The sequence below is a fragment of the Acartia tonsa genome, chromosome 6, assembly GCF_053477335.1.
Source record: "Acartia tonsa isolate MP-2025a chromosome 6, ASM5347733v1, whole genome shotgun sequence".
Lineage (NCBI taxonomy): Eukaryota > Metazoa > Arthropoda > Copepoda > Calanoida > Acartiidae > Acartia > Acartia tonsa.
In genome coordinates, this window is record NC_137265.1 from 42,649,037 (window position 1) to 42,663,153 (window position 14,117).

At 32.3% G+C, this 14,117-nt stretch overlaps 1 protein-coding gene across 4 annotated transcripts in view; it reads left to right on the top strand.

Annotated features, from left to right (window-relative positions):
- Window positions 1–14,117, top strand: part of LOC145322717 (uncharacterized) — an 80,868-nt gene that overhangs the window by 60,577 nt on the left and 6,174 nt on the right. For 2 of the 4 annotated variants that reach the window (XM_080164944.1, XM_080164947.1), the window contains 6 exons: window positions 709–777; window positions 1,196–1,284; window positions 5,434–5,587; window positions 5,933–5,996; window positions 9,665–10,796; window positions 12,048–12,116. In XM_080164944.1, coding sequence (XP_080021070.1) covers window positions 709–777; window positions 1,196–1,284; window positions 5,434–5,587; window positions 5,933–5,996; window positions 9,665–10,796; window positions 12,048–12,116 — 1,577 coding nt within the window. The remainder of the gene's footprint in view (window positions 1–708; window positions 778–1,195; window positions 1,285–5,433; window positions 5,588–5,932; window positions 5,997–9,664; window positions 10,797–12,047; window positions 12,117–14,117) is intronic. The other 2 variants (XM_080164945.1, XM_080164948.1) reach the window with 1 other exon arrangement.

Genomic DNA, 14,117 nt, shown 5'->3' on the forward strand with positions numbered 1-14,117 from the left:
TGGAAGCTGTCTAACTATTAAAGCTAACTAATCTAATCTTTTTATTAGAGGAAATATCAAATAATGAATAAGTATTGCTAACTAATCTCTGGAAAACACCTTTTTAGGCCTAAATAGTCTTTGTATTGGTATATTATTGTGTATATATTTATGTCTGAAAATGGTGCATGAGTTATTAGACATGTCTGGTTTTACAGATATATCCTAGACACCAAGTAACATACAAAAATAATCAGTAATTTCATTGAAAATTGGGCATAAATATTAAATTTTTATCATTCTAAGTTTAAATATTTTATAGAATTTTAAACAAAAAGCGAGGAAATAAGAATTGAAGTTTTTGACCAAATTATCTATGCCTTTATCCCTGAAAAATTCTAGACACTAAAATTAATAGCCATTGAAAATGTCTCATCAACAGAAATAATATTTAGACTTATTCAAAACACCTTAAGATATTTTAATATGTGTATAAATTTAAAATCGTAAACTTTAAATTTATACTTAATACTTATACTGTTTGATACTGTATTAAAGCACTCAAAATTAAATGAGGAATAATAATGGTGTTAAAATGTAAAGAAAAGGAATTATTTTTGAATAAATAAGCGTTTAAAGACAAAACAAAGCACTATTAAATTAGTATACTAATATTTTAAGTTATATTAAGGTAAATTTAGATTTTTAAAAAATTTATTTATTTTTTAGGAGTAGGAGTAGGGGAGCGGACTCAGGAAAGAGAATGACTACCAGTACAGCTGATCAGTATTGTCTTAGGTAAGTGCATTACATAGCAGTACAGCTGATCAGTATTGTCTTAGGTAAGTGCATTACATAGACAAACCGTTCAACCGACACTAGTCACTTGTAAAGTAGCTCCTCCAACCTCATAAAATCACACATTTCTGTTCTATAGATTAGTTAAGTAAGTTGGGTTACAGTTAATAATAGTTATTTCTTTCATCATAGTTTTTTCGTATGGATGAGAACCGGTTCCTATCCACCGGATTCGAATAAATACGAGAAAATTTCTTTATGCTTTTTTTAATATGTTGATATTTAACCTTTTTGCACCTTATTTGAAAATGATATACTGATAATAATTATCCTATTATTTTTTTTGAAAGGTGATTCCTAGGACAATAAAGCATAGTTTTTTTTATATTATGAAAACTAATTTTACAAATATAATTAGGTGGAACAGCTATGAGTCCAACATCCTCGATACATTCGGTGGGCTCCTCGACTCAGAAGCTCTTTCAGACGTCACACTTTTCTGCGAAGGTAAGGACGCACTTACCATTTGTAGCGCAGCTACTCTATAATTTGTGCTTTCGTCAGTTTGTTACGAGATACAAAAACGTTATATAATACTTTCTATAATAGTAGTTTAATGATAAACATCTAAAAAAAAAACGTAAGGACAAATACTTTTGTGTTGTCAAGAAAGCTTTATATAATCTATAAGATGGTTTTAGTCTACTTTCTGAAACCAAACCCCTAAAATCCATTATCCGTTTCTTAAAGGGGTTAGGAAACGAATAGGAAAAAAGTTCAAAATTAATAAAAAAAAACATCAAGAAAGTTAGGATTAGTGGATTTATAATGCTTTATGTTTTTTAGCTAATTATCCTTTTATTTTATTTTCATGATATTTTAATGAAAGAATGCTCTTAGCCACCCACTAGTTTCTCAAGTGGTAAATATTAGCAAATATTTACAAAAATAATTAAACAAGAATGGATTTTTATATTACACCAGATTACCATGTACTCTCTAATAAAGTGAAACTTGTAGCGGTCTAAGATAAAGATAACCCCCTATTACACCATTGTATTAATGAGAAGTACTTTTTTATTAAAAAATTATTTGAACATAATAAGTTTGGTTGTCCTTATAAGACGTTAAAGGTAAAGATAATTGGAAATACATACAGAAATAACCTTAATATAGAGTTGTTGTGCTTTAAAATAGCAATAGTAATTGTGCGCACTTGAACAAGAAATATATTAATGACCTTAATTATACTTTTTGATATATAACATTTCTAACAAGTGGTGTACCACTTACCCACACCTCTAGAACTTATGGATATCTGTAAGCTTGTGAGAAGCCTTTTAACCTTAATTTACCTAACCATAAAGGAGCGTCCTAATAATCGCCTTAAAGGTTTGCTGAAATATTAATTACTCAGCTGCCATCGAAGATAGGCATCTAAAAAACTTTTTGGTCATAAAAAAGTTTCTCGATTGTATTTGATTTGATTTGTATTAAAAAAATCATGGAAATAAATTTTTTTAAATAATAAGGAAAAATTTTATTTTTAACCTGTTTTTTGTTTATTTTAAATAGTTAAAAGTAAGGGGTTAGGGAAGGTTCACAGGCAACTTTAGCGGATTTTTCCACTTTTTTTAATGAGAAACACATCATGAACATATATTTTCTATACATTTATAAAATTTAAATGTTATTAATCATTTTTCTTTCAACAATCAAATGATTGCAAAAAGTTCTAAAACTTTCAATAAATTTGGAGTTGATTAATTTATAAATCTATGAAGTAAATTACTGAATAATTGTGTTTGCATGTTGATGTGACTCTTTTTTCTGTTAAAACATGGTTCTAAAGGGCTTTGATATGGCATTTGACAAGTTTCAAGCTATTTTGCAAGGTTCAAAATTTTCCACCTTGCTTTACCTTAATTAAAAATAGAATATTTCAATTTTATTTTTAAAATTAAATTAAAATTAAAGTTTTACAAGTCCTTATTGGCTAGTGGCGCTGCTTTTATTAATCATTGATTCAAAAGAAAGCTGGAGGTGGGTGGATAGATAGATATAGGATGTGTACATTTTGCACCACACCGCGGAGGCTTCTGCAATTTATTTTGCGTAGTTTTCTCTAGATTACATAAATTTTACAAAAATATATTCCATCTTTCTAGTAGAATATATTCATGATGTTTAATACCTCTTTAAAGAAATAGTTTTAAATTGGGAAGAGGGGGTTATTTCATATTCACCTACATCCAATTCTAAAGACTTTAACTGCTAAAATTTAGCAAAACAAAACTAAAATCCCAAATTTAAATTTTGAAATCATTTTAATTAAAAGATAAAACTCTCATCACCCCGCCCCCCCTCACACTTTGCTGTTTTCTAATATGTGTGTCCCACTTAATTAATATTCGTTTATACCTGGCTGGTCCCGCTGGTGCGGGTCCTCCAGAGGTAAAATCTGGCACTATACAGAGCGTGGATGTATGGCCAACAAGGATGATAACATTCATAGTAGCGTATCTTTACAAAAAAGGATATTCTTCAGAAATATAAACACAATTTTATCTTAAACTTTCATAAAATTGATTATAATGCAGCATGCCACAATTAAAGAGATGCAAAGCTTGTAACATTATTCCTATTCGTCATGGTATTCACCATTTAAAATTAATTAGAAAAATATCATCGTTAAAAAATCTAAAAAAGTTGTCAAATTTTAAATGGTCTTTCTTTCGACAATTATAAGAGTTATACCTGTTACACATGTTGAAATGCTTATAATGGATAGGAAGATTCTAACAAGCCTTTTTGAAAGATTATAGATACCAATTATAAGATTAATGATCATGACTGTAGAAAATCTTCGTTTTACAAACCTGCAGGTTTTCTCCATCCATCCAGCTAGAACCTGGCACAAATTGCGTCAAATTTCTAAAGTTATGAAACCCTTGCAAATTTTCCGAGGGCCGCAAGGAGGGGGGGGGGGGGGGAGGTGGGTTTATGAAGTACACAAATGGGCATAAGAATAAATCTCTCTCTCTCCCTTTCTAATTCAAAACCCTATTTCTTTGATGATACCCCTTGGGAAGGCAAAACTTTAAAGTTTCAAGGGAAGTGGATGGGGGCGGGGGGTATACTCCCACATTCCGTATACTTCAAAGCCTCTGTACAAGTTTTAAAATTGTTTAGAAAAGAGGAGTTCTAAGGGGGAGGGGGGGGGGGAATTCAGTGAGGATGTGGGAGTGTACAGACACAAGACACTAGAATTTGACAGGCACAATACACTTCAACACTATACACAACACACTTCAAAATCAGAAAAAAAACAGGAAAAAAGTTTTATTAAGATATCTGTCAAAAAACTTAAAAACTTAGTAATAACGTCACAAATTTGTAAAATGTTATATAAAGGGAGATGAAGGTCTTAAGTAGTATTATTCTAAGCTCTAATCATGTACATACCTATACCTAAACTTATTATAATGGAAATATATATTTGTACAATTTGTACATTGCCCAAATATTATTTGAACGGAGTGGCTTAAGCAGGGAGGATGGGAAATTGAACTGTAAAATACACTAGTACCCAAAGTTTTAAACTCCTGTTTTCTTATTTGTTGGCTTAAAAACTTTGATTACTTTTATTGAATCTTGATTTTTTGGATTAAACTAACTTTTATATTAATAATTTTAGTATACTGAAAGGGCAATTTTGTTGATAAAAATTGCAAATTTACATTACCATATCTATTGTCTTATCCCTTAAGATCCCTGAGCTCTGAAAGGAAAATAAAATACTTGAGTTGAGAGAGAACAAAATAGGGTCAATTCTCAGAGGGAGTAAGAGTGACAGCAAAGAGAGATAGAGAGAGAAGGAGAAATAAAGAGACAAAGAGAGACTTTAACAGGCTTCCGGTTGCAAAAATAGATAGAAGGATAACTTGGGGCCTGAGCCACTCAATGGCAAATTAGAAATAGGAAGATCTACACATCCCCAAGAGGACTTGAAACTTTATTGGGGTAAGAATGTTTAGGGGGTGGAGTAGAATTTTGTCTCCGGATTTTCCTCCGGGGCTTTTATATAAGCCTACTTACAAAGCAAATTTGTTTGAATGGTTGAGGGTAAGAAAGGGGAAAGGGTTAGGAAAAAAGAAATTATTTTCTCTTTCTCTCTGCTTCTCATCCTGGTTAACTTTGCATTTTATTATTCAGATGAATAATATGCAAGTTGTTTTCTCTATTCAATAATAACTACCTATTTCTTTATTTAACCAATTTTTTTTTTTGAAAGTTGGATGTTTAAATAAATAAATTATCTAAATAAAAAGCCATGTTTTGATAAATTTAATATATATTATATTAGAATACCTCTAAATTGCAAATATTTCAAATATAAAAACAAAAGATAAGAAGGTAATACATCCAAAAAAAGGATTACAAAATTCTCCATAAGTAGTGTTGCACATAAATGTATACAATTGTATAAATAAGAGTTAAACTTTATAATCACTAATAGCAACTGATTACGTATTCCTCTACAGTGGAAAAACGGACAGCTAGACAAACGGGCAATTATCAGCACTGTATCTTTAATGGCAGCTGAGAAACACATAGAATATAATGAAAATGTTCTAATAAAATATTCTTTTTCAGGCGAATCATTTAAATCTCATCGGCTAGTATTGGCAGCTTGCAGCACACACTTTTCAAAAATATTCTCTAGCTCACCGCTGAACGGTCAGCTCATTGTTATTCTGGATGGAACCAAGGCGGAAGACCTCCACATCCTGCTACAGTTTATGTACAGGTAAGCAATTTTTTTTCAGAGGAGTATAGCATATCCAGGGATCTTAAGGGATAAGACATTGGGTGATAATTTGTTGTATAATCTCTAAGGTTAAAAAAAAATACCTCTTTTTAAAAAATTGGACACTCCAAGTTTGGAACCAACCAATCAAATTACCAAAATTTTTGAGAAAACTGATATAATGTGATTTTAAAAATTTAGGGACCAATGTAATTTACGGTCTAATGCACCCTCCCTTCCTTATCATATCAAAAGATTGTTAATATCTTTGACAGTGTTTATGTCTAGATAAAATTATTATTAATTGTCACAACAATCATTTTATTTAATTTATATTTTTTACAGGGGTGTTGCGTTCCTTCCCTCTGATAGAATTGAAAGCGTCCTACGCACAGGCGAAGTCCTACAGGTAAACTACATTTTTGTAACAGCTATGCTTTGCTCAAGTATGGCTTCGAATCCCATTAACTTCCGTGAATTTGAATTGGTTATTAGCCATACTGAAAAATCGTGTATAGTTTCGTTTTACAGGCAATTTTCCATTGAAATTAAATTCAAAATCTTAGAATTAATCCCTAAATACTTAAACAGAAAGTAATTCTATATTATTTTAGTATCCGCAGAAAGCTGTCTATAATACTGTGCGAAAAAATATCATAGTATTTTTTACTGTAGGGTTTACAAATTTTAAAGAGATGTTATTCTAACAGCAATAATGATTAGTTATTCTTTATGATAACAATCGCATCTTGTTATTGTTCATTATTGAGATACAAGCAAAATGCATAAAAAGACATGGCATATAATTTTTATTGTTTTTGCTATATAGTATTATTCTTTTATTCTAAGAAATTAAGTTTTTTGTTTATAAAATCTGGCTGTAATTAGTAAAAGATTAGATATGGTTCGATACATTTGTTTTTTCAAAGAATAAAGGCCCTGTGAAATGCATAGTGATTTTAGTAGCTCAGCTACTCTATAACTAAGATATATTCGTAATTCCCTCTGTTAAAAGTATTGACCGTTATCCTCAACTATTGACTGATTTTGAAAATTTTAAATACAACTAAAGCATATATTAATATAACTTTTAAAAACAGTATATTAGTTGTTAATGTCTTATTGCTTCTAAAACCTTGCGCACATTTCAGCGTAGGTTGGGAAGATTTCATTCTGATAACAAAAGTTTTATTATTATAAGCACGTTATCTTATTCGTTGGCTTTAAAACTTTGAGTGTTTTTCTTGATTTTAAGTTGATTTGTTTAAAACTAGTAGTTTCTAAATTTGAGGGAATCCTTATACTAACAAACAGGATGTTTGTGAGTTTGTGTGTCTGTGTGTTTGTACCGAAGGATCTCGCCAACCGCTGAACCGATCGGGTTCTCCTTAACAGGGTACCTTTTCATAGTTCCCGGGAAGTTTTATAACTATTTTGGGGGAGGGTACCACCACCCTCCCAAGAGAAATCACAATAAATCGAATTTTTTTCTCTCGAATAGAGACTCCTACGTAACATTGCAAAGTATCGTAGAATATTGATAGAGACTCCTTCGAAACATTGCAAGGTATCGTATTATTTTTTTTTCAAAACCATACATTTAAAGTGCCACTAGAAGCCTCTAGGGACGTAGCCGCTAGTGTACTTAAATGTATGTTAATTTATCGCCCATTGTCATATCCCTAAAGATACCTGGTGCTAGAACTATGCTATGTTGAATTATGGGGGAGTGTATTAAGTGTAAAGAAAAGTGGGTTAAAAAGATAAAACTTTAAAAGTTTGAAAATTTCAAGTTTTCTCAAGAATAAGTTTTCCTCTCCCTCTCTCTAAAATCGGGAATAAATATTCTCAAAAACAAAGCAGACAAAGATTGTATCCTTTACAATAATGACATCTAAGCTTTTTACAATCCTAATCAAACCCTTTGTGCTGTTAATCCCATTATATTAAGTAGTAATGTTTTTTTGTTTGTCTCAACTGAACTGATTGAGTTCTCCAGTTTAGGATACCTTCACATAAATCCTGGATGGTTTTAGGCTTTTCTTGTACCACTTTAAGTCTATAGCTCCTGTATAATAGGGAAAAAGACACTATGAAATTTAAAAATGCAAAAATATTTGTTAAATAAGGTTTTATTATCTCTTTCTGTGTCCATGAATCCTTTGAACCTGGGAAACATAAATTTTCCAACTTTGCTATCCTTATAGGTGTGAATTCACTTCCGCATTTTATCAAATCTGCAAATTGCTTTATTTGCACAAAGAAAATATACACTGTAACAATAAATAAGAGGTTGGTTTAATAGTGATAATAAATAATAAATGTTGGATAATAGTGAAGTAATTGGAAAGTGGTAGTTTTAGCTGTTGAAATCTGCTGTTGTGATGTTTTAATATATGATACATATGCGGAAATGAATGAATACATTTCCACAAAAAAAACTTCCCAAAAATTTGCTATCCCCAATGGATTATCCTCCTTTTTTCTTTTTTTTATTGAATTGCGTAGTTTTTCCCTGTATTTTCTAAATTATTCCGTCACAATGAATGTTTTACTTTTTTTTATTTTAGTGACGCTATTATAAAAATCTTCGAAGTCTGTCTGTCTGTCAACAATCCTTTTAGTTTTCTATTCTAGCTAGTTTACTGTTTCATGAAATTACTGGGATCTTAAGGAATAAGAACATTAACTTTATAATCACTTCTGTAAATTAAAATAATTTGTTTACCTGCCAATCAGGATTTACAAAGTACTTAAATTTTTAAAGCTTATAAGAATAAAAATAATCATGCCTATAAAACCATGATACCAGTATAATTTATAACCCAATGTACCCTCCCACCCCAGAGTTCATTCTTTAACAACAATCATTTCTTATTAAATAAGCTTAACTAAAAAAATCAGCAAACAAAAGTTACTGAAACCCTTCAATGTGCATCTAAGAATAGCTTCTTCCCACCCCTGTTAAACAATAGTGTTGTTATTATATCAACAAAAAGCTATTGGTTTATAATACAGTTAGGGAGTTGAATCCATTTTTTATAGAAGCAGAAATATAATCTATGAATACGGTTTTGACCCTATAAAAACGTAATCTACTACTCCACTTTCCCCTCTCTTGGTGATGATATCATCAACGCCGATACGATTTTTGAAATGTACAATTCCACTTTCAATTGATGCGAAACTGGAATGGTACATTTATTGTTTACATATCAGCGTATTCATAAACATTGATTTCCTTATTTAAATCAACATAATAGTAATGGTATATTCTAGTTATTATTTTTATTTTACATAAAAAATTTTAAATTATAAATATTATTTCATACATTCCTACAATTAGCATAATTTAAAAATAGTATGCATGAGTTCAATTATGTTGATGTTAAAAGTGTAAACTACCATTCCAGTTTCGCCTCTCTTGAAAGTGGAATCTTACATTTCAAAAATCGCATCGGCATTGATGATATCATCACCAAGAGAGGCAAAATTGGAATGGTAGATTATAAAAATCATATCGACGTTGATGATATCATCACCGAGAGAGAGGAAAGTGGAATGGTGGATTATATTTCTGCTTCTATAAAAATGGATTCAACTCCATTACTGTAATAGGTTTAAAATAATACTAATAATGTAGAAGTTTCTTTTCCTAAATATTAGAAAGTCGACACAAACCATTGGAATCTCATGTTAATACCATGCTTATCCTGCTAACAGGGTAGAAGCTCTATAAATATTTGCATAAGCAAGGGGAAGAAATGCACTAATTATGGTGTGTATTCACCTCCGTATATGTATCATATCATATCATTTTATATGGAACTGGTATTTTCAGCTTTTGCAACGGCCAACCCCCAGGTTATGAGGGTACCGTAACCAAACTATGCATAAAAATATGTGAAAATGTGTAATAATAATACTATTATTATTTTGTATTTTTATGTTGAAATACATATCTATCTAATCATTAGAACCGCTTATTATTACAACAGAACAAATAGCCTTTCCCCTTTGCGCTTCTTTTACAATTCTTAAAATTTAATATTCATAATGATAATATATTTTTTTCAGGTGAAAGGTTTATTCAATGGAGGAGGCGGAGACTCGGGTTCAAGAAACAATCGCTCTAACAGCACAGGAGGCGGAGACAGAAACAACTGGTCCCCGCCCCCAGTTGACTCTCTAAAGAAGGAAGTGGATGGCGGTAGCCCAAGCAGGGCCGGGAGCCGTGGTGGTCCAGACCGCGACAACGGCTCGCCCGTGCCCAGCGGTAGGATCGCGGTTCAGGGAGAGTCGCCGATAACCCACAACTTGCCCATTTTCCCGCAACAGCCGTATCCCCGCCCATTTACATCCCTGCCCTCCATCTATCCTTCTTTTCCGTTTAGTCGGCCAGAATCTACTGGCTCCAAAACCCCATCGTCCTCAGTTCACTCATTTCCCGGCGCCAAGAGCGGCGGCAGATCGTCCGCAGTATCACCGCCGCCCTCTATCACCCGTAGCGACTTTAGCAAACTGCCCCTTGATCGCGACCGCATCAACCTCTCGGAATTCGGCATCAAATCGGAACTTGGAAAAATACGGTCACCACCACTGGGCCACCGCCCAGCATCGGAGCCCTATGACCGCAGCACACCACGCAGCACGGGAAGCATCGGCAAACATCCGGCGTCCGACGCAAACGACCGGCTGCCTGGCTCCTCGTCACCGTCCCAGTCCGGCCGCGGCAGGTTTGACGGTGGCGAGCCAGAGAGACAGAGAATGAAGACTGATGGAAGTCCCGCCAGAGAACGATCTTTCTCCGGCGACTTCAACGACGCTGTCAACGCGGCACGTGACGGTGTCGGCCGACTGAACGTGGTAAGCAGCAAGTCTGGCGCGACCAGGTCAGCTGCGGACACAGCCGAGGATCTCAGGACTATCGACACGGACGAGCGGATAAAACGGGAGAACAACCAGGACTTTTTACGTCGGCTGGCGCAGGTCAACAGCGAGCGCGAGAACCAGCTGGCCACCATACAAAAGATGGACCTGTTGCGACAGGCCACAGCTGCTAGAGGCGATCATTTTTTAGCGGGAACGGGGGGCTTCAGCGGCCCGTTGACGTCCCCCCTGACTTCGCTTCCCGCAAGTGACCTGGCCAGAATTGCACAGTCGGTTCCGGATCCGGCTGCTATCCCGGGGGAGCCTACTTCCGGAACAGGTAATAAGTCTTTTCCTTGGAAAGGACATAAGATAATACACCAATCCTAACCCCATCCCCTCCCCCCCCAAAAAAAAAATTTATATAAAATTCTACTCTCTGGATAGACAAATTTAACTCAATTTTCTAAATTAAATAATTTCCTTAAAACATGAATTTAAATTAAAATAAGATTATGGATAAGATTTACCTAATTAAAAAACTTTATTTATATTTTTGTTATTTGAGTAATAAATGCTTTTATTAAAACTTCAGCTTTTACATAATTTATGCCTTGTTATTTCATACTTTAATAGAAACATCTGTAAATATACAAAAAAAACATCAATAACATATATTTTTCTTTTATTTATGCATTGCAAAAAAGTATTTTGACCTTATTTTCTATTTATTTATTAGTATCGCAACTGCTGTCTTATCAAATGTATGTCCGTTTTACCATCCAAAACTAAAATTTCACTTAAAAAAACAACTGACAATCAATTGGTATTTTAAAAGCAACCCATTTTTTCCCGAACTTATTAACTTTATACAACTTACTATTATATTTATTCAAATTTTGTCTTAAATATACTATATAGCTACGTTACTTATGGCTAGAAGTTTGCCTGTTTATTTATATTTGTATACACGTGTTTGTACACCTCTAGCTTAAATTAATATTAATAATTTTAATTAGTTTTGCTAAAATATTTAACTACTCTTATTTGATACTAGTAGCGCAGCTATTTAGACATTTCCTCACAAAAATTAGGGATGGACAAATTAATCTTACCTCCAATTTTGATAAGCAAGGAAAGAAAACAAAGAAGCGGGTTTCATCGTATTTTAACAGTAGCTGTTGCTAGGTTATTTTAGTTAAGTTTAGGTTAGGTAAATGTTAATGATTGTCCTGAAGGGTTACGATATAGGCCCCGCATGGTTAGAGCCACCCGCAGGGGCTAGAAAAAGGAGAAGCACTACTATGAAAATACGAAGAAACCCGCTACTTCGTTTTCTTTCCATAATCACAAACTCCTTTGATAGATTCGTATTATGGGGAGAATTTTGTATTCAATTGTCCTTTAAAACCTTCCTAAACCTTCCCCCCTCCCTTTTTCACAACAAAGCTATCAAAGGCAGTAATTTTGTTATAAAGATTTGGGGGGAGGATTAATTTATACTCCAATGTGACCCCAAAATCCCTTTGGGAGTAAAAGTATCCAAAACTATAAATATAAGGGCCACAATAATTGTTACTAATTTCATGAGGAATGTTTGTTGGTCAAAAGTTCAACATAATCGAAGAGCTGATCAGACAATCAAAGACTTCCGGACAAAGTAGGTTATAGAATAGCTGCGCTACGCCATTATTTACAATTTTGACGCAATTTTTAATATTGAAAATTAATAACCAATTTATTTTCAGCAAATTATTTTCCTTTTTTTCTAAAAAATAACTAATATTAATTCTTAATAAATTCCCAGTATTTTATTATATTTATCTGTCTACAACAAAAAACTTTATCATTGTTTTTTTTTGTATTTTCCCTAAGTTTTGTGTTTTAGTTTAGACTTTTTACATTGGTTTGTGGGTAAGAAAGTATTTTTTTTTGCAAAACTAACTAAAACTTTTATTTCTATAAATCTTTTATATTTTTTGGTAATATTTCATATAAAAAGCACAGCTACTCTTTATTTTATTCTTTGAAAATTTTAAAAAGTTTATTTAGGCATCAAGATTTTTTTTTGGGGGGGGGGGGAATCAGGACGTCTAAGCTTTTTTTTAAAAATCAAACCTAATGGTTTATGGGCAAAAATAGCAAAAAAACTACAACTCCTTACTGAAATGGGAGTTTGGGGTGAAGGGAATCTCTCCATTGTCCATTGTTATATCCCTGTACCTCTGAAAGAGACATTTTGTTGAATTTGTACGCAATTGATAAAATTACAGTCTCCGATAAACTGTGGCTTAAAAAATATTTTCCTGAAAATTCTTTTTTTAAAGTGTGAATTGCTAAGAATCTTTTGTTTCATTTATTTATTTATAAAAGCCATAAATTTACTATTAAGTACAACTTATTTTATCTCTAATAAAATTGACTTTCCGATAATAATAATAAATCTCTCTTCCTTCCTTAACTTTCAAGGCCAGCAGACGAAAGCAAAATGTAATTCCAATAAAAGGCAGTTTTGCCTTTATTGCCTTTTCTCATTTAATAATAACACATTTTGGTTGTCTTTTTCAGATTAATTTCTTGTTACCCACATTTTAGATGCTTTTTTTTCTCTTTTTCTGTTTGTGTGTTAAAAATCCGCAAAACAAAATATGACTTATTGTAATAGTTATATTATTACTTGGAATTTACACCAGATATTTATGTTCCCTAATAAAGTGAAACTCTTAGCTGGCTAAAGCATTGATTCCCCTTCCACCCCCCTTTACCCCATCCCCTCCCCTTCTTCTGATCAATAAATGATGTCTATGGTAGAAACCTAACTTGACGACAATTTCCCCCTGTCATAATATCCACGTATATTCTATATCCAATCTTTCTGTTAGATTTTTGAGTAAAATTAAGGAGACAAAATGTTCTAAAAAAGTCCAAATTCTAAAATGTAGACTTGACTTGTGTGTTTGTTTACATTAATTTGCACACACGTGCTTGTAAAGCAAGTGCATATGTCGACATCCCTGCTAAACTTGGATGTCTTTTGTTGACATATAATAATTTCGACTATTAATATTTAGTTTGGATGATCTCTTCTAACACGTCATTAACATGATGTTAGTGCAAGCTAACCTTCAAGGCTTTTTTGTCAACATGTCGACAAGATGCAATTAAGTTCTACATAATCTTAAAACTTCTTTTTACATTTTTATTTGTGTTACAATGTTTAGAAAACACAAATTTACAGTTTTTATCAAGTAAAAGAACATAAAAAATGAACTTGAATTTAGAGAAATTGATCAAAAATTTTATCTTGAAACATATATTCAATAAAGTACTAAAGATATATTATTATTTAATGGAAAGTCCTTGAAAATATCATAAAATTTAGCAAATATTTTAATTAACAAGAATGATTATGTATATTTGTAGCGCAAAAATAATAAGCAGTTGTAAAAGTGCTTTAAAGATATGCTAAAAAGAGCTTTTAATATGGAGATATGTTTAACCAATATTCTTAAAAATCTGCCTATAAAAAAAATAATTAAAGTCAAATAAAGTGACTTGGGCAATAAATGTACAGTCTAAATCTAATTGTAAAATGCTCCGCTTTTAAATTTGGTACATCATCCTTTTTTTTCAAATATCATTAAATTAATTGCAAATTTGA